Below are 27011 nucleotides of genomic sequence, written 5' to 3'. Positions count from 1 at the left end.
TGTCATCTTAGACTTTTGTGTCTCCAGTTCCAGGCATAAAAATGTAAAGCTTAAAATGTCTTCAGTGATGGGGATGGTTGGACTATATGTGCACTCACATTTAGCATTACATATCCATACCTTAACTATTTTGATAACCTCTCCCTGCCCACCACTGTCTACCTGATCTAAGCATCTTTACTTTCCCTGTTCTATTCAGGTCTCTTTCTATTTGCTTTTGTATCTTTGGATAACCTTCTACAGCTTGTTTAAGCGACTGTTATGAACATTAAGATTGCTGGGGATCTAGAAAACCCAGTCTTGCAAACATAGAAAAGCCCAGTCTTCAAATCTGTTTACAAGCCACATTTTTCTAAAGCACCCACCCAAGGAGGATGTACAATATAAGAAAGAGTGTCTCCCCTCACTTTCTAAATATATATGTTCTCATTCCTTACTTTACACCCAACTGTTCGTTATACTTAAACAGCTTCTCTATTTGTTTATGACAATGAAAACATGAAGGAGGCATTGTATGGTGAAAAAGCATTGTATGGTGAAAAGTGGAGATTTGAACCATGACCTCCAGAGTCATGGTCCAATGATCAAACCACTACACCATGCTGGCTCAAATATAATGCAATATGATAAAAACACAGACAGCAATTGAAATATTGTAGATCCAAGAGCATCACTTAAAACATCAAAGGTATAAAAATGCATAGGATGAACAAATTTGTAAATTGAATAATTTTTAAAAAAATCAAGAAAAGAAATTAAATTCAGCAATCTGAAACAGTTTAAGACAATCAGTAAAATAAATAGACTTTGCCTGGTGCTGAAATAAACATCAAGGAAGGGAGGGCCTAAGCAGACTTCCTTAGGAGAACACTGTGCAAGTGAGAAGCTGTTATTGCGAAAAGCCTTTCACTAATTGCAACGTATTTGGTGGGGAAATGTCGAGAAAGGTCTCTGATCGGGGTGAGAAGAATCTTTGGCCCAAGGTTTAATGGACTTTAAAGAACAAACCTAAATTTTAAACTAGGCTTTGGAACATGAAATGGAAGCTAGCTGAAATGATAAAAAACTGAAGTAATGTATCTCTATCACCTACTCCCAGTTAAGCACTCTAGCAACCACTATTTTGTACCATCTGAAGTTTCAAGACCATCCTCAAATTCCACGAATTGCAGTACCTCAGTTGGTAGGTTGCCAGCACACTGATAGTCTGTTTTCAACTATCTTTGCCCATTTAGATAGCATACCAATCTAAATTTGCAAAAGGCACTCAAGCTGATCATGGTTCCTATGAAGGAATTCAGTATAATAGGGAGTTCAGTGCAGCCAGGGAGCATGGAAAGCAGTGTGGATGACTAAGGGGCAGCTGGTGGCTTCATAATCCCAGACCAGTCCATTTATCAAGCCCAGTGTATTGTTTCTGATAGTGATGATTACTAAAGGATATTTCTAAGGAAGTCTCTGAAGACCAATCTAGATGTAATAGATGTCTTGTAGTTCAAGTAGTTATTATTTTTAAAATAGTTGGCATATGGCCTCCAAGCCAATTTGAGGGGAGGATTTGAACTCTTTGCCTCACTGTTCTCTTGATAATAATTAGATATCCCACCTCATGGCCACAGCTTACTTTCTGTAAAAGGGGGAATAATTGCAAGATTGAAAGATATGTGATCTGGCCTATTTAAAGAGTGGTTAAATAAAATTTGGAAATTTCCACTAATGGTCTTGGTATAATCTCAGCTGAAAACTATGTCAAATCCTTAATTTATTGAGGTCTTTCTTAAAAAATATGAGTGCACATATCCACTGGTGCGTCTGCAGAATTTTATGCAAATGGTCACTGAGATTTCTATTATATTAACTTATTAGTAAAAGTAGGATGTGATTTTTAAAAACATCTCATTTTTAGCAGCAGGCTATGTGATTACTTCCCCCCCCCTTTTTTTTTTAGCTGATTACATGATTTATATGAATGTATATTTAAAAAATTTAAATAGATTAAAAAAATCTTTTTGATTAATTCAAAACGGCATCACAATGACCTTACTATATGGTATATTAAAAATCTATCATCTTAAATACACTTTAAAAATACAGTGGGCAGCAGGCACAATCTTACAAATATTCCTCTCTTCCCTCACATTTGTCATTAATGCTTTATGATGCTCACAACTACGTGTGTGAATTAGTCTTCAGAACTGTTTTATGAGAATGCAAATTTACTGAGAATTGGTTCAAACCTCATTTGGATAATTTACTAAAAACATTAATGAGATTAATAGTCCTAGAACAAGTGCTTTAACACTTACTAGACTGTGTTTGGTCTTTGACTTTTGAAAGCTGCAGTACATCTAACTCTTGCAAATTTTAAGAGTATATATCTATAAATTACCTAGTTGTTATTCCATCAACACCCCTCTTACTTGTCCATTTTGAGGAGGTCTCGCTTGGTATTTTGAGGAGGTTTTGCTAAATGATTTTGTAAGGAGTTTGTGCAAATTTCAGGCATAGCCTTGGCTATTTGGGATGTAGGATGCAAGCTAGACCATAACAATCTTTTTCAAGGCAGTAAAACAAACATTCCACATGAAGTGAGTCCACTTTGTAACACTACTGTGTTGTGGTTAGTGGTGCTTTGGGTCTATATAAGTACCTTAATCTAACTGAGGTCCTGATGAGGATGACAGTAGTGAAAGATATGATTAGTATATGTCTGGTTTATTTTGCATGAAAAGTGTACAGGTGAAGAGGATATATGCCTCCTGTAAATCTAGGTGTCAAGTTGAATTGAATGCAAATGTTTTCAATGGAGTAGCCCCAATACCATTCCCTGCCCAGAAATGCAGGAATTAGAATAGGAATATAATTACTACGAAGTGTTGCATTGTGTTTTGATAAGCATTTCTATCCATGACTGTCTCCATTAGGGCATTAGCAACTGTGTGTGAAAAAAATGCTACTAAGCCAGTTCAAACCTTTATACACATCTCTAATCTATCTAACTTAGTATTGTCTTCTCTGGCTGTCAGCAGCTGTCAAGGAGCTCACAAAGAGTTTTCTCAGATTTCTCACTGAGATACAGTGCCTTCAAGTGCATGGCAGGCATGTATTTCTTAGGTGGCTGTCCTAAATAAAATCAACGAGTTCAGAGTAATATTTTTAACCAAAGCTTTGGTAAACTGTTTTGAAAATTGTAAATTGAAGGATACATATCAGATTGATAAATAAATACAGTGTTGTGGACCAGAGTGGTACTCTCCATTTAAAACAAACAGGAAGTAATGGCCTATCTGAATGAGCCCCTTCAGATCATAGTTTATGAACCAAAACCCTGGCAAAATTTACTCACATACCCCAAGGAGGTTGCAGTTTGGCTTGTTGCAGCAGTATTGCTGTATCTTCTTTTGTATATTAGCAAGTTAATATAAATCATTAAAGGAAGAAATATCAGCTGTTAGTTTCTCCACAATGCAGAACACTGAACACATCATATGTCAAAGTTACATGTTATGGATGTCCTATTTCTACAGATTTGGATGGGGATACAGCAAACATGTTTCTGCTTACATATTACTCCTCCCTGGCAATTGCTGTGTCCCAAGTTTATGGAAAAACAAGATCAGAAATATTCAATCAGATATGTCATGGGACTTTTTGATACCAGAGAAAGAGAATAACAAATACTCTCACTTCAACAGCAATGAACAGAGTATCTTAGAATGATCAACTTGTTATGGAACCTAAATGGGAAATTTGACAAGTCCCTCTCTGTTTTCCTGGAACTCAAAATAAAATAATACAAAATAGCTAATGCTGCCCTTTCATGACATCTCATATCTGGTGGCTGCCGCACCGCTGGTCCTATTTCTTGTTTTGTACTATAAAAATACTGCAATTCCATGACTATTTCCTTTTTAACCCTTCTTTCCATCCCCTCATGTTTTCCAGAGCCCTTCTGTTTTGAGTAGGTGTATAATGGTTAGAAGGACAAGGGACTGTTCGAAATCTAAAGGATTTCTTGGTGGACTGCAGACATGAAGGTGATTGTGTTCAGAGGATTAGATAAGAATTGTCAAAGAAAAAGAGGTAAAATGTCTGACCTGAGTGCTTGAAACAATTTGCTACATCCCAAGGAAGAATGAATGAAACTCCAGAGTTTGCACACATTGTCATAGAGTAATAAAGCTCTAATCAGAGAGATTTCCATGTGTAGCAAGTGTCCAGCTTTGCATAGTGTATACCCTCCAATCTGAAGAAAGTAATCTAAGTAGGGGACTATTAATACAAATCTGATTATTTAAAATCTGCTTTTCTAGACCTACTATGTACAAGCAAAAGAGAGGTCCCAGACCCATGAAATTTACAACTCACCTTTCGGCCTTGAGAAAAAACAAAAATGGGGATGGATAAAGAAAGCAATTCCTCACTCCCACTTTTCTGCCTTCAGCCGTCTACATGATGTAGTAATTCTTGATATTATTACACATCATAATTTGTACATATATCTTTTATTCTAGTGTGACCTGCACTAAGCATACTGTCCACGTTTTGGCTGAAGTCCCAATAATACATAATTGGGAGTAAGGCCTACTGAAGTTAGTGTAGTGTGTGATTATGAGTATTTTTGTAACACATCTTTAGGAATGACAGCCAGATGCTGGGATTGCCTAGCTCAGCTTTCCCCAGACTCTTATCCTCCTGAAATATTGTTGTACAATTTGTATCATCTCTGGCAACTGGTCATGATGGTTGGGACTGATGGGAGCTGCAATTCAAAACATCTGGAGAATGAACATAGAAACTTGCTGGGTAGTCTGTACACTTATGATTTTGTCCTTTTGAGGTAATTCAGAAGGCAAAATGTGTTACTATGTAGGCAGAAAAGAAAGGAAAAAGTACACAGTTATATTATGACCTAAAAGGAAGGTCAAGCGCCATCTTTCACACCAGCCGCTTGAGTCAATTCCTGAAACTGCACTAGGCAAACACTACCTATTTTGGGTTCTTATCTCTGGGTTATTTTTAGTGTGAAGCTGCTCTGTTAGTATGTCAAAAGAAATAGCCAAGTTAAGAAATCCACAAAGAACTAAGAAGCTGCAGTAGAAAGATCCTTCACTGCTGTCTTTTTAAAGCTACTTAGTGGTGAGCATAGGAGGGAGACAGCATTTTTATGGGCAAGATACATTTAAATTACTCTGTGCAGAAAACTTCCTGCTTTACATTATTAATTCAGTTTTCTAACCCTTTTAGTTTGCTTAGAAGCAAACACATGTACCAGAACAAATACATCCTCTAGTCCTACCCCAATCTACCCAATTAACAATTTCTCATTATGGTAGTTAGCATAAATCCCCTTGGGGGTACCATACTTACCTTATCTGATTTTATGCCAGGGCCCAGCCATTCCAGCCACTGAGTGCTTTTTAAAAAACTTCTAGCCAGGAAGATGAGAGAAATTGTAGAAGCCATTTTAATGGCCGTGACCTTTTTAACTAGCTATTTTCAGAGTTTTACAGCTTTCCATTTACTGGCTCTTTTCTGATGACCAAGAGACAGGGGGTTTGATCCCTGCAGGATGTCTCACTTTCCAGTGTTGCCCTGCCTCACTTATTTCCATAAGTAGGAAAGGGGCTTTTTAAAAAAGTCAAGTAGAAGGTGTCATTAAAGTTTCTTTGAAAATTCATTTGGTATTAGTCTGAAAAGTTTAAACAAAGCTTTCAAACTGGTCTGTGCCTGTTGCTATGTGGTGGGTGTTCTAACTCCTGGGAAATATTTGCTCAGGTTTGTAAGTCAACCAAAAGAATGCAGAACCTACCCCCAGAGAGAAAGGGTTTCAGTGGACTCACAAACTACCCTCTGTTTCATGTTGGCTGGGTGTTTTTCTGTCCTATGATACCAGCTTAGAGAAAATTGATGAATATAGTGTGGAATAAACCAATTGCCACTGGATTTTTTTCTCTTACTACAAAGGGTGTCCCCAGGTGGAAAATTCCTAGGGATGCTTTGAACCCACTTTATGGAAAGTGTAGAACACACTCTTCTAGCAAGGGGATGGAGTTTCTGGTTAGTAATTTACTGTGAAGGTCTCAAGAGCATTCTTATACTGTACATTCTTATATATTTTGGTTGGGGATGCTATAACAGGCAGCAAGATGCAGCCTACAGAAGGCTTTACATTCCATTACACTCTGGCCTTAGGGACCCCTCACTCAGCCCCTTCCATTTTCTAGCCACTTAAACTCTGGATTCTGTATCTTGCAATCAGCCGCAGCTCACCCACCTGCCACATGGGTGTGCTCCCTTCATACTGCATCTGTGAATCTGCTGTATGAGTGACTATGCTCAGCATGGTTGTGCATTGTCTTCCTGAACCAATACGCACAATAAATGCCAAATGATCCAGTGGGTATATAGCAAGCAAGTACAAGAACTCTCAGCACTATACATCAACCCTTCTCTGGGACTAATCCCCAATATAATTCCAAAACTGCGGTTCTCTATACATGGGAGTAAGTCTTGGTTGTCTCAGTGAGATGGGCTCCCTAATAAACATGCATAGTGTTGAACTGTATGGTATTCTTTAAAATAGGTATTCTGGAAGACCACTTTAGTAATGTTTATTTTAAATGGCTAAAGCAAAATGATGAAACCGGGACAAGGGTGGTAGGTGAGAGTTTTTAATGAACATATCACAATACACCAACAGAACTATTGTCAGAACCTCAGTATGTGGATCACTTTTCTTACTCAGTTTCACATTTTGCCCTCTCTTTTTGTCTTTGGTATCAGGTTTCTTTAGCTGCATTATGCCCACCTTCATCGTTATGTTTTTTTAATTGCTTACTTTGTAACTTGGAACTTCATAACAAAGACCATGTAAAGCCATGAAAGTTAATTCCTAAGTCAGTTAATATATATTAGAGAGCCAGAGGTGGTGTTAATGGCCCTTTTGTTTACACCACAATGTTTACTTTAGTATTATAGTGGTGTAGCTGATTTGAGTGTGGACTCAGACTTAGGGAGACCAGGTTTCTAATGTCTACTCAGCCATGGAACCCCCTCTGGGTGACCTTGCGCCAGTCACAAGTCTCTTACACTCAGAGGAAAGCAATGGCAAACTGCTTTTGAACAATGTTGTCAAGAAAATCCCATCATAGGTCACCTTAGGGTTGCAATAGGTTGGAAACAACTTGATAGCATACAAGAAAAACAGCAACAAGTCACGCTAGAAGACTACTCATAGTCCTTTCTTCCCCAATTTTACATCCTTCAGATATGTTGGACTACAGTTATCACCCCAACCAACAGACTGCATGCAGAATGCTATATTGGGGAATGCTGCCCTAGATTAACTCCTCTTACAGTAACAATGCTTAATCTTTTTCTACACAACCAGCAAAATACTTGCCAGGATGAGACTGTATATTTTCAAGGAATACCTGGGTGATGGTACATGAAATCTGTGCTCTTCACACATATTTCTCTTCTTATTGCAACACCATTCCTGAATGTTACACCACTTTTTGCCATAGGTGGGTACTACTGGATCTGTTTCCTCCCTCAGCACACCCCACTGCTTGCTAGAAGGTTATTTTATCTCCCATTCAACTATATCATAGTCAGATTAGCACCTGTATATTTTGTTCTATATAATTCAGCCTGTGGCCTTAGGGCTGTGGTCCCACACCCTTATTTCAGAAGCCGTCTGTAAGTGATTACTATCATATTGGGAGAAGCAATTTGTATGTTTCCCAGCAACCCAGTGGGCCAGGCAGGAAGGAGGTGGTAGGTGCAGGGGTGGTTCAGAGAGATGAAAGGAAGAGGAAAGGAAAGCTAAAGGGAGAAAGAAAAGGTGTGGCAGAAAGAAAGGGGGTGCAGTGACCTTAATCACACTTCATTCTGGACTCTCCTGCTGTTAGCGTTCAGCTCCTGACAGATTACCCTCAAAGGAATGTGGCCCTTGACAGAAGAAATGTTCTCCACCCCTGATACAACTACTTGGAAACTGTTGAATACTAATACTGCTCTATAGTCTGTTCCCCTCTGTATATAGCTTCACCTTGAACTCCATTTCATGGCGTGTGAAGGAGAAAAGGAAGGAAGGCATCAGGCCACAACTAGAAAAGAGAATATTTAAAGAAGTATTTTGTGACAGAACATGCAGAAACCAGAGTGTTTTGCTTTACAGTGCCATTGACAAAGATTGTGAAAGAAAAGCAGTAGGCTGAATAAATTATAATTTAGTGCACCTAAGTAGTTTGCTCTCATTGCTCAAAGTTAGTACCCGAGAATATCTGACAGTATCTGGAAAATAAAGTCTTTTCTAAGTCCCAAAAATATTTTGTGCCATTGTCGCTCTGTTTCTTACAGAATCTTTAAATTAGGTCAATAGCATTTCTTGTTCCTCATCATTTTTTGTGGCAAAGAAGAGGTGGTAAGAAGCACTCCATCCTGCTTTTAAATGAATCACAGTACCCAGTGACATTAACAACTTTTTTGGATGGGAGGAAAGCTTTGTTTAAAGCAATGGTTAAACCCACCAACAAAAGTTGTTAATGTTTTTTTTTTTATCCAAGAAAGTCTTTGGTACACAAGCTGCGCTGCCAACATGGTTTTGGTTTTCTTTTCTTTTTTTGTATTGGCTATGTGTTTTATTATTGTGTTTTTAAATTGTCTGTTTGTGTTTATGTTGTTATAATTAAATTTTTGGTTTTAGTATGTATTTTATTGTTGTTCAGTATCTTGTCCACCTTTTTCTGGAAAGCTGGAATATAGAATATATAAATATGGTAAGTGAAAACAAGCCAGGATCAAACTCAGTTTCAGATTTGAAGTTTGTTCTGAAACCATTACTTAAACAAAAGATGCATAAATTTGGACACTGGTGGGGAAAGAGAAACAAATACTTTCTGTCCCCTTTCTCTGGTGCTTGAAATAACAGAAGAGGAGAGAAACTGCAGCAGTCTTTGGCCTCATTCACACTGGTGGCATTGCTCTGGAAGGAACTGGTCAAATTCGGGGGGCTCCCTCCCGAATCTCTCCGGAATCAAGTGCTGACTACCAATCAGGGGCATTTTAACACGAATGCCCTCTTGGAGAATTCGGGTTTAAGGTGAAGGCGCCTGGCTGTCAATCAAAGTTAGTTCCGCAATGGTCATAGGTGATGTTTCCAGCACTGATAGGGGCATCAGAAGTGTGCTTTCCACCCCTCCCTTTTTTTTAAAGGACCAGGCACCACTTGTCAAATTTAAAAACCTCTGGGGTGTGTGTGTGTTGTGGGCATTTGGGTCAGTGTTGTAGATTATGATCTGCCCTTGGCCCCATTTTCAACCCCAAAATGAAAGCTAGTGCCATCTCTGTAGACCGTATCTCACTCCCTTGGCCCCCCAGAATGCCTCATACACAGGTAATAATAATAATAATAACAACAACAACAACAACAAAATTAATTCCTCACCTCAGAATGTCAGAAAAGGATGCGCTTTTTTTTGTTGCTTTCCCTAGGTTACCCCTGAATTCCTTAGAGACAGTAGCAAAAGCTGTATTAATTTGCCAATTTGCCTAATTGGAAAGAGAAGCATTACATTCGATTTCTAACATTCATTCGCTTTGCAGCAGTCATTCCAAAGGAAAAAATACCCCTGAAGACAGTAGCAACAGCTGTATCAATTTGCCAAGTTGCAACATTACATTCGAATTCTAATGGGCCATTCATTCTCATTGCCATTCATTCTCATTGCAGCAGTCATTCCAAATATGTGCATTTTTCGCTAAAAATAATTTTTAAAAAATCCAAAGGAAAAAGGTCTCTGCTGGATAGCAGAGGCTTCCTTTGCTGTAGTGCTCTGACTTGCCCTGAATTGACCCTTTCTCCTGCTCACGATCTATCTATATATCTATATATATATATCTATATATCTTTACCTACAAACATGCACATTTTTCGCCAAAAATAATTTTAAAAAAATCAAAATCAAAGGGAAATGGTCCCTGATGGATAGCAGAAGTTTGGCCTCTTCTGCCCCCCCGACCTGCCCTGAATTGACCCCATCAGTCACTCCCTCTTTGTCTCCTGTCACCCTTTGCATCCAGCGATTCCCCTTTTTTCGGCTCTTTCCTCCTCCTCCTCCCCCCTCCCTTCTGATGAGGGGAGGGAATGCTCTGACCTCTGCCCGCCCCCTGACCCTAAACCCTCCCTGAATGTGCCCCGAACATGATCGAGGGCAAGTTCATATTTCGTTGAACCCGGGTCTTTTGAGAAAAGATGGATTTTAGCCCGATTCTGGATACCCCGGGGTAAGGGGCATTTCCTTGTGCAAGCCTCGACATGGATTGTGACAGAATCGGGCCCAATATGAACTTCACGTGCAAGAATCGATTTCAAAACCAATGTAAAAGGTAATGTGAATGGCCCCTTTGAGACATGCCACTTAACCAGAAAGGGACACCTAGTGAGTATACAGTGGTACCCCGGGATACAAATTACCCAGCTTACGAATTTTTCGGGATACGAAAAAATCCCACAGGGATTTATTGTTTCGGCTTACGAAGGTTTTTTCGGGTTACGAAAAAACCCCGGCGCTGTTTTAAATGGAGCCGCGGCAGAGCCGCGGCTTTTTTTCCATTAGCGCCTATGGCAATTCGGGTTACGAAGGTTTTTCGGGTTACGAAATTAGCCGCGGAACGAATTAATTTCGTAACCCGAGGGAGCACTGTATTGACAAACTGACATTTGAAACAAGGCCTTCCTGGCTTCCAGGTCATGCTCATGATTGCTACATACTGCATCACTCTTGGAATGATTGTATTTGATTTGTTGATTTGAAAAGGGCTGGCTTGATTTGTATAACTTGATTTGAAAGTATAAGCACTCATCTGTATGGAAGTTATGTACTGATTATGAATCATAATCAGTAGTTATCTCATAGATTTTCTCTAAGGTCAAAAGTGATACTGAGAGCATCCTATAAAGGTGAATACGGACAGGTATAAGCCTCTGCTCATCCTGTATATGATTAATAGGTACACTGGTATACAGTGGTACCTCGGGATACGAAATACCCAGGTTACGAAATTTCCGGGATACGAAAAAATCCCATTGGAAATAATTGTTCCGGGTTACGAATTTATTTCGGGTTACGAAAAAAATTTTTGGTGCTTTTCGGCACTTTTTCGCACGAAACGCGGCTTTTCCCCATTAGCGCCTATGGCAATTCGGCTTACGAAGGCTTTTCGGGTTACGAAAGCGGCCGCGGAACGAATTAATTTCGTAACCCGAGGGAGCAGTGTATATCTGTTTCTGGTACCAGCAAAAATCATTTGGACTGCAAAGCATTTGAGCCGGCTGCCTAGCAACCTCAGGCAAACTAAGTGGTTATCCTCTCCTTCCCTTTCCTTAGTTTCAGGGCCATGAGTAGGTCGGGCAGGGATGAGTAAATTGTGAATGTGGATATTGCCAGCTGGGGCTCTTGTGACTATCCAGAAGTGACATGATTGTGAACAAAAAAGCAGGATGGGAAAATTATAAACAATGAACAGTTTTTATAGCCATTTCAGGCCTCCCTCTGCTCCAGTAGCCTATTGTGACATTAAGACTTGTTCACAAGTGGCCAACTTTTAAGAAAGGTGTAGTTATTTTCCACTCCCCGTTATCAAATGTCTTTTAAATTATAAATTATACATTGTCACTACATGAAGGTATGTTGGGAAGGCCAGTCACCCAGTCCTCAGATTATACTGGGGTGGGGTGAACTCTGTCATTCTCTACTTGAGCATATTCAGGGCTAGCCATGTTGGCCATGTAGCAAAATACAACAAAATCCACAAAAGAATGATACATTTATTGTCCAACCAAAATTCATAAAATACTTCATGCAAGCTTTCAAAGCTTCACTGGCTTCTTCATCAGACCAAGATGTTAAAAGTCATACAAGAGACGAAAAGCAAGTTTAAGCTTCTAAAGTTGGAACCCAATACTGATTGTTCATGGAAGGTAGACAGTTGTGTAAGGAAGGATTCATATCAGTGGCTGTTTGATGTTTGTTTAATTCTTATCTGTATATAGAATTCTTTGCCATCTGGGTTCAATTTACTGCCATCTGATGTCTTCAAACTTCCATTTAGGGAAAGATGATGGATCAAGTATCTGCTGGGAAACTTTGAGCATGTCTGTCTGGACACCTTTCATTCTGGCTTTTGTTCTGCACTTGGAAGTGAGATGGCACTGGTGGCCATGTTTATAAAGCTTTGTCTACAACTGGTGAGGGAGTAGCTTTAAAAAGTAACTTTCCAAGCATGCTAAAGAGAGGCCGTCTGTGTTTGTTGTTTATTAACTTCCATCATCTCCAGCCAACTTCCCTTCTACTATCTTTCCCTTCCCAACTCGAATCATCTTTCTATTATCATCATTGCCATTCATCTCTGTCTGCAGCTTACTCATTTGTGCAGCATTGGCCATACATTCTGGAGATGATGAAGGCTGTAGTCAATCACAACTGTAAAGCATGCAGAGAGATCTTGTAGCACCTTTGAGACTATCTGAAAGAAAGAAGTTGGCAGCATGAGCTTTTGTAGACTTCAGTCTACTTCCTCTGTCTGTCTGCCAACTTCTTTCTTTCAGTTAGTCTCAAAGGTGCTACAAGATCTCTCTACATACTGATTCTACAGACTAACGTGACTATATCTTTGAATTCTACCATCTATAAAGCAGTAGTTTAGGGAAAACTGCAAGAAAGCCCTGCAGATACTATGGAACTAGTCCATATCCTCCAAAATTTTACAGTTGAAAACCAAGGCACATGTGGCCAAGCAACATCAAGGGTGTGGTCAAGATGACAAAAGTTATTAATGAAGAAAAACACAGTAGTAGATGTTGCAGCAGTTTGCTTTTGCCTAAGGTTACAGGGAAGAGCTAGATTCTGCCCCTCCCCTCCCTATGCTGAATTAACTGGGTGCAAACTGTTTTGTACTTTGAACTCAGTTTGCAGCAATTGAAGTAAACCAGGATGAAAGGAGAAAGTGGGAGGAAAAGGGAGAAACCAGGGAATTTTGAAAGCAATTTAAAAATGGGATGATGGAGCATGTGCTAGCTGATAAACAATGTTGATTGATTCCAGAGCTCTGGAGGTCTCTGAAATGACAATAGGTAGCTACTCTCCTTTTCCCTGATACCTTTCTTGTGATATCCTGCAGGGGTCCTTCATGTTCTCTTTCCTGGTGGTACAATATTATTTAAGATGAGTTAGCCATGCTAGGTTGCAAAACCAACAGAACTTTACAATAAACCTAACAGACCTAATTTTTCATGGGCTAGAGTACACTGCCAGATGCCCAAAATGCTACGCTAACCTAACATATACAGACTCAGACACATAATCATGACTAAAAAGGGAGGGAAATCTATTAACAGAGGAACTAAAAGCCATGAAATAAAGGAGAGCAGTCAGCTTTCCACATTTTTGTGCAGTCAAATGTACTGTACACACAGAACACATTTACAACAGTGCCCTGAGTGGCAGCATGTATTTTATTACTGAACTAATTTAACCCCTTAATTGGCACAATTCCTTTCTGTAGTGGGAAAGCTATCACAATCCTAACTGATTTAAAGTAGAGGCAAGATTGCAAATAAATTCTAATTTAATAACAGACATTGGTGCTTCATTTCGAAGCATGTTTTACTGATATGTCTTGAGAGACAATGAAATGATCTATAATGGCTGTGTTAATAATGTCAGCTTTTTATGCCACCTTCTGAAGGTGTGGCTGATGGTATTAGGTACTGGGTGGTTATCTTTTGGAAGTGATTAATTGTGTATTTCTTCATGGCAGTGGATTAGACTGGAAGGCATGTACCATCCCTTCCAACTCTATGATTCTGTACTTGTGCCAAAATAGGGATTGTCAAGAATTTAACAGACCACGGCATATGATGTTTTATTTAATGCAACAAGACCTTGAGTTGATCTCATTTAGGCAAACCTTTTCATGAGAAAGTAAGCAGAAATAGTGAATGAAATATGTTGGCTGTCAGGAATCTAGAGCTGGAGACATGCGGTAATAAGGAAGACAGTATAGAGAGATGTCTCCCAAAACAAAGTGCAGATGGGAATGAATTGTATACACTGTCAGTGTTGACTGCTTCTAGCTTAAGGTTTGACTTCTTTTGTGAGACTGGAAGATGATACAGTGACATATTTTTTTTCTCTTGTTCTTTCTTATCACAGATATTATTCGCAGTGATATTGCATTGGATAAGCAGAAGGGCTGCAAGATTGCACAGCATCCAGACATCATGTTGGAGCTTCAGAGGGAAAAGGCAGCTCAGATGCACTTAGTTCTCCACAAGGAACAGTTTTCCAACACATATAGCAATCTCACCCTAACAGGTAAGGTTGACCGTCCATTTCGAGCCCGAATTGTTACTCCATTAAGCCACTGACAGAATTTCCCCCCTATGGGGAGGGAAAGAGATAACAGGCTCCTGATGAAAGGTAATGGATATCTACAGAGCCATGGGAAGATGCTAAATCAAGAAATGACAATATGCACCTCACCAGATATTGCTGAATTGCAGTTCCTATCATCTGTCACCATTGACTATGCTGGTAGCACTGAGAGTTGAAGTCCAGTAGCATCTGAAAGCCCACATACTATATACTCTTGCCCCAAATAAATAGCAAAATGTCAACATGAATGCTACAGAATTCAAAATGATATACAGAATTTGTTTTCTCACTTGATTTGGAGCTTTGATATTCCTACCATATGAGAGCAATAGAAAGTAATAAAACAACCATGTCGCATATAAACCAAAATCTGGTCCTACAAAAACTAAAAATTTGGAAAGCACTATTAGTGTTCCCTCATCTGTTTTTTCTAATCTGGATGGTCTAGGACTGGTTGCTTGACTATCTCCTGAATTTAACAGCATCTACAGGATTTGATTGACAGCTCTGATTAGGCTTCTTAATACAGCTATGAAACAGAATAAACTATCTTGGGTTGCCACTTAAGGTATCCGTTAACTGATGACTTCCTTTAAAAGAGTTATTTCTGATTCCATGCATCCTAGATGTAAGTGATGGATAGCGCCACACTATTTTCCCAGTGTAGGGTACTGGCTAGAGTGTTGTTGACACCTAGGAGATGTAGTTCAAGTTGCCATTATGCCATAAAACTTGGTTCAGTCACTCTTTCTTAGCTTGACCTACCTCATAAAGTTGTTGTGAGAATAAAGTGTGAAGGAGGAGTTGTAGGGGAATTCAAGTTTCCTAAGGCTTCAGCCCTTGGTAAGGAAACAAAAATATCAAAACTATCAAAGCCAAGCCTGTTAGGATCTAGCTTGTAAATCAGCAGAGCAGCAGGAATGGTCTTTTGCCTTAAGATGCTTCTATAAGAACTGAGGCTGACACAAATAGCTTGTAGTTTAAAAAACAAAACTTTACTAATGTCTTAAATCTACATATACGTGGAAGCTACATCCTAACCTGTCTAGTGAATAGTTCAGGTAAAAGAAGAAGTTTGTATCTCACCATCTTTCGGAGGAAAGTTGAGAGAGCATGGTGATGGAGAGACCGAAGGGAAAGCAGGAGAGATCTATTGTGTGAGAGAACTTCCTAAGGAAGTTGCTTAGATCACATGATCTGTTTACCAATTTACAAAGGTATTTATTGCCCCTGTAATTTAGCAGGACCAAATGGCATGCAAGTAGAGATAGAAGACAGTAGAGATGCATGCAGGAAAATCCTATCTATCTGAGGAGGGGGAGAGAGAATGCAAAGATTTTCCAACAGGAGTGCCATGTTCTCATTGGAGGAAAGACAGAATATAGATGTTAACTACTAAATAAAAAAAATATTTTGTCACAGAAGCTTCCCTTCCTGTACCCAAAACCAAACAACTAGGTGGCACTATAATTAATTTTATAAATATTGTTTTTCCTAAATTAATAAAATTCAAGGCAGACTGTAACTTTATTTATCTATGATGCGATTGCCAGTGATTATTTCAACTCTGCTATAGCCTTCAGACCAACAGTTGGCCATCTCTGATCTGGAGGGCCTCTAATAGTAGTTTTTAGAACATATGGCCAAAGGTCCATGTGGTCCAGCATTCTATTTACACAATAACCAACCCAAATGCTTATGAAAAACCCATAGGCAGGACATGAGTACAATACCACTCTTCTATTTATGTTTCCCAGTACCTGGTACTGAGATTCATATTATCTTCTAAGATAGAGGTATTATAAAGCCAACATGATTAGTAGCCATGGCTTATGAGCCACAAACCTAGGGTGCCTTTCTGTCCAGAGAGTGCTGCTGTTGGTTTTCTGGTATCTCTGCTTGGTTGGACAGGGCAGGGAATGTTGGTTAGCCTAGCAGAAGCTGCCTATAGATTTTTGATTTGGGCCTTTGCCCATGCAAGCAACACCAAGCATTTTGTAGCACTTTGGTACTACAGTACTGAAAATAGCAGCACATGAGGGTTTTCTTTCTTTCTTTCTTTTTTAAAAAGCTTATTCCCCTCTCCCTGCCCTCACTTGCATCAGCAGAGGGGATGCAGGAATAATTTGGTGTCCCTGAAGCCAAGGCGGCACATGCACTTTGTGTGAACCCAGTAAATATTAAAGAGCAAATATAAAAGAGATAATGGCCCAGACAGCGCAGCGTGGCTGTTTCTATTAAGAGTGTTGTTTGAATTATCCATGAAATGGGTCTTGGAGTGATTGACAGACTGTGAGGGGGAGCTGCAAGATGCTCGTAAACCACTTAGCCCCTGCCTGGCAAGTGAGAAGACAGAAGGAAAGATTCCAGTTCTCTCACCTCTGGCCTGTGGGCAGCAGTGGAAAAAACCCACAAAGTGGTGTCCAGGTCACTTGCACAACCTGAGAAGAGAGCTTCAAGTTAAAATTTCCCCCTAGCTTCTCGGGGATGCCAGATGGATGCTGAGCTGTTGTGACGTTAGGGTCTGTATTGGCCTGGCAAACATAGCAGCCTCACTTTGGGGCTGCCCCAGTCTCCTGAGAAAAGATCTAGCTGTGATGGATGCCCCAAGCTGAGTCCATCAGGCTTATGTTTGTGCAGGATCCCTCTCAGCCATTTCTCATTCTCAGTAACACAATCCCCTTGGCTGTTTATTCCCACTTGAGCTCTTGGAATCTACCCTGACAACTTGCTTACTCTCCAGTAAACAAATCTCCCCCTAAAGGGAGGTTTCTTGCCTTCCTGCACTGTGCTTGAAGGCAGTTTCAAAGAGGCCTAGAGCATTGCTGGCATTTTTGTGTGGGACCTGCCTCTTGAAGGGCACCTGGTTATTGCAGGCTCTTGGCCTTTTAAAGTGTATTTATGGGGGAGGATGGAAGATTTCAGCCCCAGGTTTCTCTGTAAGGCAAAATGAATGGCAACGTAATGTCTAGCCTTCTTGGATGAGATTGAAGCAGTCTGATAATTGTTAAGGAAGTTTAATCTCTGATTTCATAAATGGAGCTGGGCCTTGTGCTCTCAGGGGGCAGAACATAATATTTACTTGTAACTTGACAGAGACATGTAAATATTTCTCTTTCCTATGTAGAATTCTGTCTTTGGCGTTGTGTAAAGGGAGTGAGTGGAGGACTGATGCATAGGGACAATTACACCTGCTTGTCGGGACTGGAGCAGAAAAGCTTACAGGAGAAAGATACATCATACAGATTTTTTTACAAAGTGGGAACAGATAGCCCATCAGCTTAGGACTGCCTTCCCCAACACAGTGACCTTCAGAGGTATTGGACTACAACTCCATACAGGAGGCAGTATCGCCATTGGTTGCAGTAACTAGGGATGATGAGAGTTATAATCCAATGCATATGGAAAGCAACAAATTGCTAGTATTAAACTTGTGGGAGGTTTTTCTGGTCTCTTTCTTTACCAAGCCTTATATTGCCCCATTCTATACAGTTTCCTCTGAGCTATGAAGCTTGCCTCCTTCAAGGGTTGCTTTTCTCACCCTACTCTACAGAAAGTCACAACGTTGATTTAATATTGTCAGCTTATTTCCTCTTTTCTTTGCCGTATGGCTAAATGGAAAGGATGAGAGCTAGTTATATAAACTATGAAATGACATTCATTCAAAGATTGGCCATAGCACATAAGCAAGATCAGTTATACCCCATATGTCAGATAAGATATTGCTCACATTGCCAAATAGTGACAGAGGTTCTTGAGCAAGAAATGAAGGCCATTTCTTGGTCCAAAGCAGGGTTAGGCATATGACAGATTCAAAGCACTGAGATACACAGAAAGACTGTTCTATTGCATAGTCAGATTGTTGTAATTGTTTGAGTTTGTAACGGCTCCAAACAGGGATTTCAGTTTCATGTCCTAAAAGGTGATCAAGGCTTGAAATATTAAATAACCATTGGAAGTAAGCTGAGAACTGATACTGATTGGTGCAGTGCCTTTAACATATGCTTAAATCTACTTTGTGCCATGTGCATTTGCCCTCATTTCTTGATCAATATCCTCTGTCACTATCTGGCAATGTGAGCAATATCTTTTCTGGAATGAATGTTTCAAGAAAACTGTTCTTATAGTGGAAATGTGACCCAAACTGGGATGTAGGAGATGCTGTGGCTCTCTTTGATCAGCAGAGGCCATGCCCTTTGTGTTTATTTTATTTTATATTAATCTTTTATTCTATTTATTTTCAGACTTTTTAATAAATACTCAAGGTGGCTTATCATCAGTGTAAAAACAATGCAGAATGGATTGGATCCAGATGGACCATTCCATGAACAGCATGGCTCTTTCTATTCATTGAGCAGATTGAGATCCCAGCAGAGACTTCCCACTTAAAGAAAGGTTGGGAAACAGTTTTTGCCAATTTCCACTTTCCCGACAGTCCCCTGTATTGCCTCTCATATAGTTCTGTAGGGTATCCCAGCGCTCCATGTCTAATTTTTTGGTAAGGATTGGGAGAAATAAGTGTCAAACACTGAGGTTCCCTCTTGCCTCCATAAGTCTGAATCTGACTCAAGGATAATATACAGTATTGTCAGTCTGTGATATGCCCTAGGGCTAGGTTAAGTACAGCTGCCCCTCAGTATCCACTGATTCTTTATCCATGGATTCAAGCATCCACAGCTTGAAAATACTAAATATATGTATAAATTCCAAAAAGCAAACCTTAATTTGTCATTTTATATAAGGGACACCATTTTACTATTTATTGTATTTAATGGGACTTGAGCATCCATGGATATTGGGCTAACTTGAAATATCCTTGGGCTAACTTGAAATAACCAGCCACCAGCGCAACAAGCTTGCCACTAGTGCAATAGCAAAATTGGGTACACGCCTTTAACAATGGACTCAATGGAGCAATGGATTCAAACTACAGGAAAAGAGATTCCACCTAAATATTAGGAAGAACTAATTGTAAGAGCTATTCTGCAGTGGAATATGCTGTCTTGGAATGTGGTGGAGTCTCCTTTGAAGGTTTTAAAACAGAGACTGGATGGTCATCTGTCGGAATGCTTTGACTGTGTATTCCTGCATGGCAGGGGTTTGGACTGGATGGTCCTTGTGTGGTCTCTTCTAGTTCTATGATTCTGTATTTCTCTGATTTTATGGTTGGGGAAAAAATCCAAAATGAAATCTTCATAATCAAGAAAACATTAAAACAACAACAACATAACAAATATTTGAGTTAGAACAATCAGAAGGCTATCAGCATTTGCAAGGCAGGACTTCCCTCTGCATAAGAAATCTATAGAATCCAAAGCTCAGAATGCTATAACCAGAAATCAAGAGGAATGTAGAATGGTTCCTAAAGAAAAGATTCACTCTGTTAAGACTGCCAGGTCACAGGCTATAGACTAGCAAAAAACAAATCCTTCAGCACTCAGTGACTAGCCTGGGAAACAGTTTCTCTTCAGCCTCAAATATAGCAGCTAGCCTTAGACACATGCACACAAGTCTGTGAAGTCTCTTATTCCTTCTTAGGTTATATCATTCTTGAATATATATGGACATTAATAGTGGTGTCTGTGAACATTATGAAATTTTGGCAACCTATATTATTTGAGGGAGGAAAAAAGCATGTCTTTTTGGCAGGATCAGCAGACACTTCTGAAGTCAGTAACTGTCTCAGTGCACTTTGGAAGAATGTTGCCTTCTCTGTGGGCGGGTTTGGAGAAATTACTGCTGTCCTTGGTTTGGCCTCCCGCAGGATGTGTCACCATCACTTCAAAAATTGTGCATGAGTTTAAGAAGGAGATTAAATAAAGTAAAGCATCTGTTTATCCATTTTTGATCAAGAATCTTAATTGTTGAAGTAGCAAGTTTAGGATGTGTTTGTTTTTAAGTATTTTTCTAGTATGCTGTGTTTCTAGTATGTGTTATTAAATATTTGAAATAATTTATCCAACCAAAAATGAGTGGTAGCTTTTGCTTATTACACGGTAAATTCCATTACCATCTTTTGTGACCACTATAGTCATGAACTGTCTCAGAACACTTATGCCTTAAAAGATGTCATAGGCATATTTATTCACTTAATTAATTGATGAATGGGCAAAACGTTTATACAGTATGATCAGCTAGCTCTAAGTTTTTTAATTAGACAAGGGTCCTAGTATTTGACTTATTTTGAGGAACAAATTACTCATTAGGTTGTGGTTGTGGAACACCCCCCCCCCCCCCCACACACACACGTGGCTTTTGGACCCCTGCATGCAGACGTCCGACCTAATGCTTGGATTGGAAGCCTCATGCTGATTTAACTAATCACTTCCTTGAGCTGGGTGAAATGAACATTTGTCTGCTTGTCTTGAAGACAAGAGCCTAGTGGACCCTGCAGTGCTTCTGTTGGGGCTGTCCTAAGGTGGAATTTACTGCCAGAAAGGACATGACCTGACTGTAGGCTCATTAATGACAGCCAGATGTGCTGCTGCAGCTATCTCCATCATATCCTGAAACTGGGAGCGCCTGCTGCGGTGAGTACATTACTGGGGGATTCAGCAAGGGAATCATGACTGACCTGTCAGGCTCACTGTGTGCTCTCCAAAGTCCTTGCCTAATCCTTACCCACTCCAATCCAAGAATTTTGAAGTTATGCAGCTTGCTTTGTCTTCTGAAGGCAGAAAGCACATTTCTAGGGAGAACTGTCCCTAGAACACACAGTTTAGTCCAGCTGCAGAGGCTGCTCTTAGTCAGTTTACCTGTGGCCAAGGATGGACAGATAAGTTGGCAACACTAGGGATGTTATTCATAGAGAACACTGATATTTCTTGCTTCTACTTTAAACCAGTTCAGGAACAATGTGTTTTGACCAAGGCAATGAACAGATCTGTGATTTACAGACAACCTTTTTGTCTACAGAGAGGAAAGCAGCTTTTAAATATGTAAATTGGTATCTTAACACCTTTCTTCTTCACCAAGTCTGCAATCTCCATCTTGGAAGTCAGTGTGCCTGTAGACCCAAGGGCCACTATTTCATACCATATTTTATTATTTCATTTCCCATCCTATAAATTTTGCATGATCAGCCTGATGAAAAAGAAGCTTGCCAACATTGTAATATCACAGTGACCCTATTAAAGGTATTACCTAGGCTTGGATTGTTAGGTTCACCCGATTTCATGAGAGATCAGATCTGGCCTTGATTACATCCCACTTGGATTGTTGTAACATATTCTGTTCAGAAACTTCAACAGGTCCAAAATGCTGTGGCTAGGCTGGTTACTAGGGCTGGTTACAAGGAACATAGAACCCCCCTGTTGAAAAGGCTTCACTGGCTAACAGTCTGTTTTCAATCAGAATTCCAGGTGTTGCTTATGGCCTTTAAATGGTTCCACAGTATCTGAAAAACCATATCTCCACATATGAGCCTGTCAACATTTTTAAAATCTTCAGGTGAAACCTTTCTCTCAGTTCCACCATCATCACAGACACATCTGATGAAGACCTGGGAAAGAGTCTTCTCAGTGGATGCTTCCAGACTGTGAAATTATTTACCATGGGAGGTTTGGTTGTCTCCCTCTTTCCTTTTATTTTGCCAGCAAGCTAAGACCTTTTATTCAGGTAGTCCTTTGACTGAAAATCAAGTGAAGAAAGCATTGTGGTAGGGTGGCTTTATTTTTTTTAATTTCCCCGCATCATGATCAATGTTTTTATATTGTTTTTATCATGTTTTTAATTTCACAGTTATTTAATTATTTTAAAACTTTGGTATAAATAATGTTACAATTGTATCTTGTTTTATAGATTCTGTAGGCTGCCTAGGATTCTGCATAAAGAGAAAGGTGGGCTATACATCGGCTAGACAAACAATAAATAATTCAATAATGTTAAACATTAGAAATTAGGAACTTGATTTGTTAGTATAAACACCATAAATTTAAAGTATTTAATTAGTTAATTAATGCTGAATGAAATGTTAATGTACTCCTAGGCTGTAGAATTTACAGAGAAGGGCATGAAGGTCATTACTTAGATAAAGACATTTTGTTACTGGGACCTTGAAAAGAGTTTTTCTTTTGTCTTTGTCCACACGGACTACAAAGCCCATAATATAATTGTTGCCTGGGAGTGGTGGGAGTCCGGCATATCTGGGAACTGTCAGGTAGAGAAAATCTGTTCCAGAGCGTGAGATCTAATTATAGTATAACTTCTTTGATTCAGTTTGTCACACAGCAGCACCTCTTTTTTTCCCATCCCTATCAGCATGTACACTTGATTTACTCTTCAAATGTCTTGTTTGTTAATAGCTAGTAAGAAGTAAATTAACGGCTAGCTTTGAAATACTGTAACAGCTAAAACATTCCCCCCCCCCCCTCAAACGTCCGGAATAGTTTCCTATTGAATAAAGCGGAGAAAGTCATTACTTTAAAACCAGTACCAAAAGTAAGTAACAAAAGCATATTCTTTCAGGGAAGCATAGCATAGAATAATTGTTTAATAAAGACATAACTCAGCATGAGATAGCATAAGCAAACAAGCGTAACAGGCGCTTAAATGACAAGGGGAGCCAGGCGCTTAAATTACAAGCGCTAAAATCACAGAAGCGACAGGCGCTTAAAAAACAGGGGAACCAGGCGCTTGAACGAATCAGGGATTGAGCGCCTTCGGCAGAAAAAAAACATTAAAAAATTAATAAAATGTCCTTACCTTTTTTGCAACGCTGGAGCAGAGAAGGGACAAAAGATGGCGGAGGTAACGACGGAACGGGACAGAAAGGGCAACTCCCCCAAGGACAGCCCCCTTCGCAGTCAGCTCCTCCCATCCTTCTAGCCCGATTGAAACGATATCGTTCTCATCTAAATAATCCGGTTCCTAACTTGAATCAAGGGAAAAACACTAGGTAGGACCCTAGTGTTTTTTTAACACGCGTTAAATGAGGAAAACGCGGATTTAAATTTTAACCCGCTTTTGGATTCGATTTCTAGTGGGAACGATTCCGGGTTGGTCTAGAACTGTTCTAGATTTAAACCGAATCCTAATGGGCACGCTGCCTATTGAAATCGATTCAGAACGCGGGGTATCCCCTAGTGGGAACAAGCTCTATGTCAGTTATAGGGCACTGATCCACTGCAAATCAACAGTAAGTGGATAGATGCAAAAATTGGTCAATGAATCAAAAGCGCAGATTTCTTAATCTGAAATTTTTGAGTCTCTGAGCTTATGTAGAACATATTTCTGTGTAACTGAATGATTGCATCGTTTCTGCCTCCCACTCCTAATCAGAAGTGTGATCTGCAAAGATCAGTGGTAGAGCACATGCTTTTCATGTGCTAATGAGCTAGCCTAAATACAGTGTGTGACATCTGCAGTTTTAATTATTCTAACAAGCCCACTCTTCTCTGCACCCATCTTACTTTAACTGTATAATTAAAAGGTGATGAATGAGGAAGCAGAGGAGGAAAATGGTAAAACCAAAATGGGAAGAGAGGGGAGAAGTCGAGAGGAAGAAATGGAGAGTAGGTTTGAGAAACACTTTTTACTTAATTATCCAAGGACTTAACAGTATATGAGTAACATACTAAAGAATTGCAAAGAGGTTCATAGTGCTTACTCCAAATATTATATAATAATTGTATATTATACAATAATAATTAGTCCAGAATATAATCAAGTTCTGACAGTTTTGAAATTTTGAAATGCTCACACTGACTGAAGGCTTTGTTTCCTGCTGAGCAAATACATCATTCCCAATTTATTCCCGGACCTAGTTTTTTCTTCTTTTCCATTCTTTTCTTCTTCTTTCCTCAAAACATCACTGTTATTATCTCCAGAAACCCAGTTATTTTGCTCTGATTTTGTCTCCAAGAAGTTCTCTGTTTCTCTGTCTTCCCTCCCCAAAGAAATCACATAGATAAACCTGCTTAGCAATATTTCTGTGTGATGCATTTTCTCCACTTCTAATATTTCCTCTCCTGAAAAAGCAATCCTTCCTGTTTTCCTTAATGTGACAGGGGGAAAGGCACCCACCCTAATGAATTCTAATTAAATCTTATGACAAAATTGATTAAAGCAGGTTTTTAACTTCAGCAAAATAATTAGGGAATATAGAAAGTGAAAATCACTAGAAAAAGAACTTCTGGGGGGCTGTGTATTCCCCACTTCTGCTCTAGTGCCACAGTCAGTGAACAAGGCTGCATAGAATAGGGAGCTCTGCAGTGTGTATCTCAAGCTCTGGTGTTTTGCTTTTTTTCTACTGAAGTGTTTTGCTGTTTCTAAATTGATAACGAGCATCTTCTCACTATCAGTATGGATCATACATGAATGTACAGTATGTCACTTTATTATTCAGTATGTGGTGACCACAGGAAATGTCTGAATTATCTCAACAATTTAACCACTGGTGGCGCAGTGGTTAAATGCCTGTACTGCAGCCATTCACTCAAAACCACAAGGTTGCGAGTTCAAGACCAGCAAAAGGGCCCAAGCTTGACTCAGGCTTGCATCCTTCCGAGGTTGCTAAAATGAGTACCCTAACTGTTGGGGGCAAATTAGCTTACTTGCTAATTAGCTTACTTACTGTTCACCGCAATGATCTTTGGAATAGCGGTATATAAATAAAAAACAAAAAACAAACAAAGTAAAGTATTCTGCTTTAGTTGTAATTAATTAATACAGAATTCTTTCTGTACTGATTAATCTGTGAGTCTACACACTAGTACATATCTCTAGTTGTATGTGCAGACAACCCCAGCAGTTCTTTGTGTAGAACACTGCATCTAAACAAACAAAATCCTTTTGTTCAGTTTAAAATGGCTATGCTCTCCTTTCATCGGAATCGCTCTCATTTATACAATATGCAAAACAGTTAATGATTATGTCTTCATCCGTTCATTAATGGAAGTGTCTTACAGAGGCAAGCAGTAGAAGCTGAAAAATACCCTTGACACCATTCCTGGTGATGATCCACATGCTGCCTGGTCTTATGATTTACTTGTTATTGAATTCTCATGCTTGATCTTTGATCTCATTTCTTTTCTTCACCTCACTTGTCTTGTCATTGGCTTATATGAAATGTCACAGAAGAGTATTTCAGTTACACTTATCATTGGGGCCTCCACACTTTGAATTCCAAACAGCTTCTACAAAATGGAATGCTATAACTCTTGCATAAACTCTACGTAGTTTTGAATGGTGCTGTATTGGTAGGACTGGGTGATAGATTAGATGGTTTTAGGCTTGTTGGAACAATATCTGACACCTTATAAGGGAGTTTCATCATATGTTTATGACACTGGATAATGGTGAAACCCTCCTTGTTCATGGGGATTAGAAGCAAATAAGAGCTGCTTGCTTTGGATAAACGTGCATTTCTATCTCCCCAATGTTAGCCATGGGAAACAGTTTTTCCCCTTTTGAAAACCTAAGGGTTTTCTTGTGTTTGTGGATTACATATTTAGGCCTAAATCTTATTATTAGTCAAAATTAACAGTGGAGACATATTGAATCATTCAATCAGAATTATATCTGTCAACATTTTTATAAGTTCCATTGAATCAATGTTGTTATAGTTGGGAAGAATAATTCGATGTAGATTATGAAATCATTTTATTTTTAGAGTTTTTTTTAACTCCAGTCATCTTGCTTTTTAGCAATGAATTCTATAAGAAGCAAGATATGGGACTTAAGTTTGTTAAGCACCTCTGCATACTCCACACTCTATTTTGGGAGCCTCATATTTTTATATCTCTTACCTGGAGATAGCATGTTTTTGAGAGATCGATGACAAGAACACTAGGTCAGGTTCCTAGGAAAAAAGATTGTATCTCCCAAGGCATGTGTACATCCAGGTAAACAAAACCATCAAATCTAAAGTGCTCCTTCCTTCCCCAAGTAATCTGCATTTCTTCTTGAAATCTGAGTCACTGCATACCACTAAAAACTCCCTTTCTGTATTTCCATTTCAGTTAGCTCTGTATGTTGTGTCTGATTGAACTGGTATCTTGTGTGTGATTGCACTCTGCATTTTTCTAAATAAAACTTTAATTCACCCAAACCTGCAGTACTGTTATACGCTGGGGCCCATGGTCCAAAGGTTACCCAAGCCTCTTGCAAAGCTAATTTCCCCAGCATTTGAAGCGAAGATGACAGTTTGTGGGGGACTCCCCCAGTCTCCCCCCACCTGTTCTTTGGGTAACAAGTTAGAATAGTAACCTGTCCTTTTATATCCTCTTGCCCAAAATATTACATCTGAATGGACTATAAGTTTAAGATCATACTTGGTTAGTTTTTCATACCTCCCAACTGTATTGATTTGGCAGAGACAGTCCTGATTAATCATCTGTCATCCCCATCTTTTCAGGTGCCTTTAAAACATCCCAGTTTCTCTTCTTCCTCCACTTTCCCCTTTTGTCCCTACCTTATTTCAATTTGTGCAAACTGAGTTCAAAGTGCAAAAGTAGTTTGCACTCAGTTAACTCAGGGAGGAGAGGAAAGGATGGGGTAGAATCTTGCCCTTCCCAGTAGGCTCAGGCAAAGGCAAGCTGCCTCAATCTCTTGTGACTTATGTGTCCT

At 39.4% G+C, this 27011-nt stretch overlaps 1 protein-coding gene across 1 annotated transcript in view; it reads left to right on the top strand.

Moving 5' to 3' along the window:
- The window catches only part of HPSE2 (heparanase 2 (inactive)), a 180670-nt gene that overhangs the window by 7962 nt on the left and 145697 nt on the right, over positions 1-27011 (top strand). Inside the window, exon 3 of the mRNA XM_042460947.1 lies at positions 14223-14384. Within this exon, the coding sequence (XP_042316881.1) occupies positions 14223-14384 (162 nt within the window). The remainder of the gene's footprint in view (positions 1-14222; positions 14385-27011) is intronic.

This window comes from Sceloporus undulatus, chromosome 3 (genome assembly GCF_019175285.1).
Source record: "Sceloporus undulatus isolate JIND9_A2432 ecotype Alabama chromosome 3, SceUnd_v1.1, whole genome shotgun sequence".
Classification (NCBI taxonomy): Eukaryota; Metazoa; Chordata; class Lepidosauria; order Squamata; family Phrynosomatidae; genus Sceloporus; species Sceloporus undulatus.
This window is presented reverse-complemented; position numbering and strand designations above follow the sequence as displayed.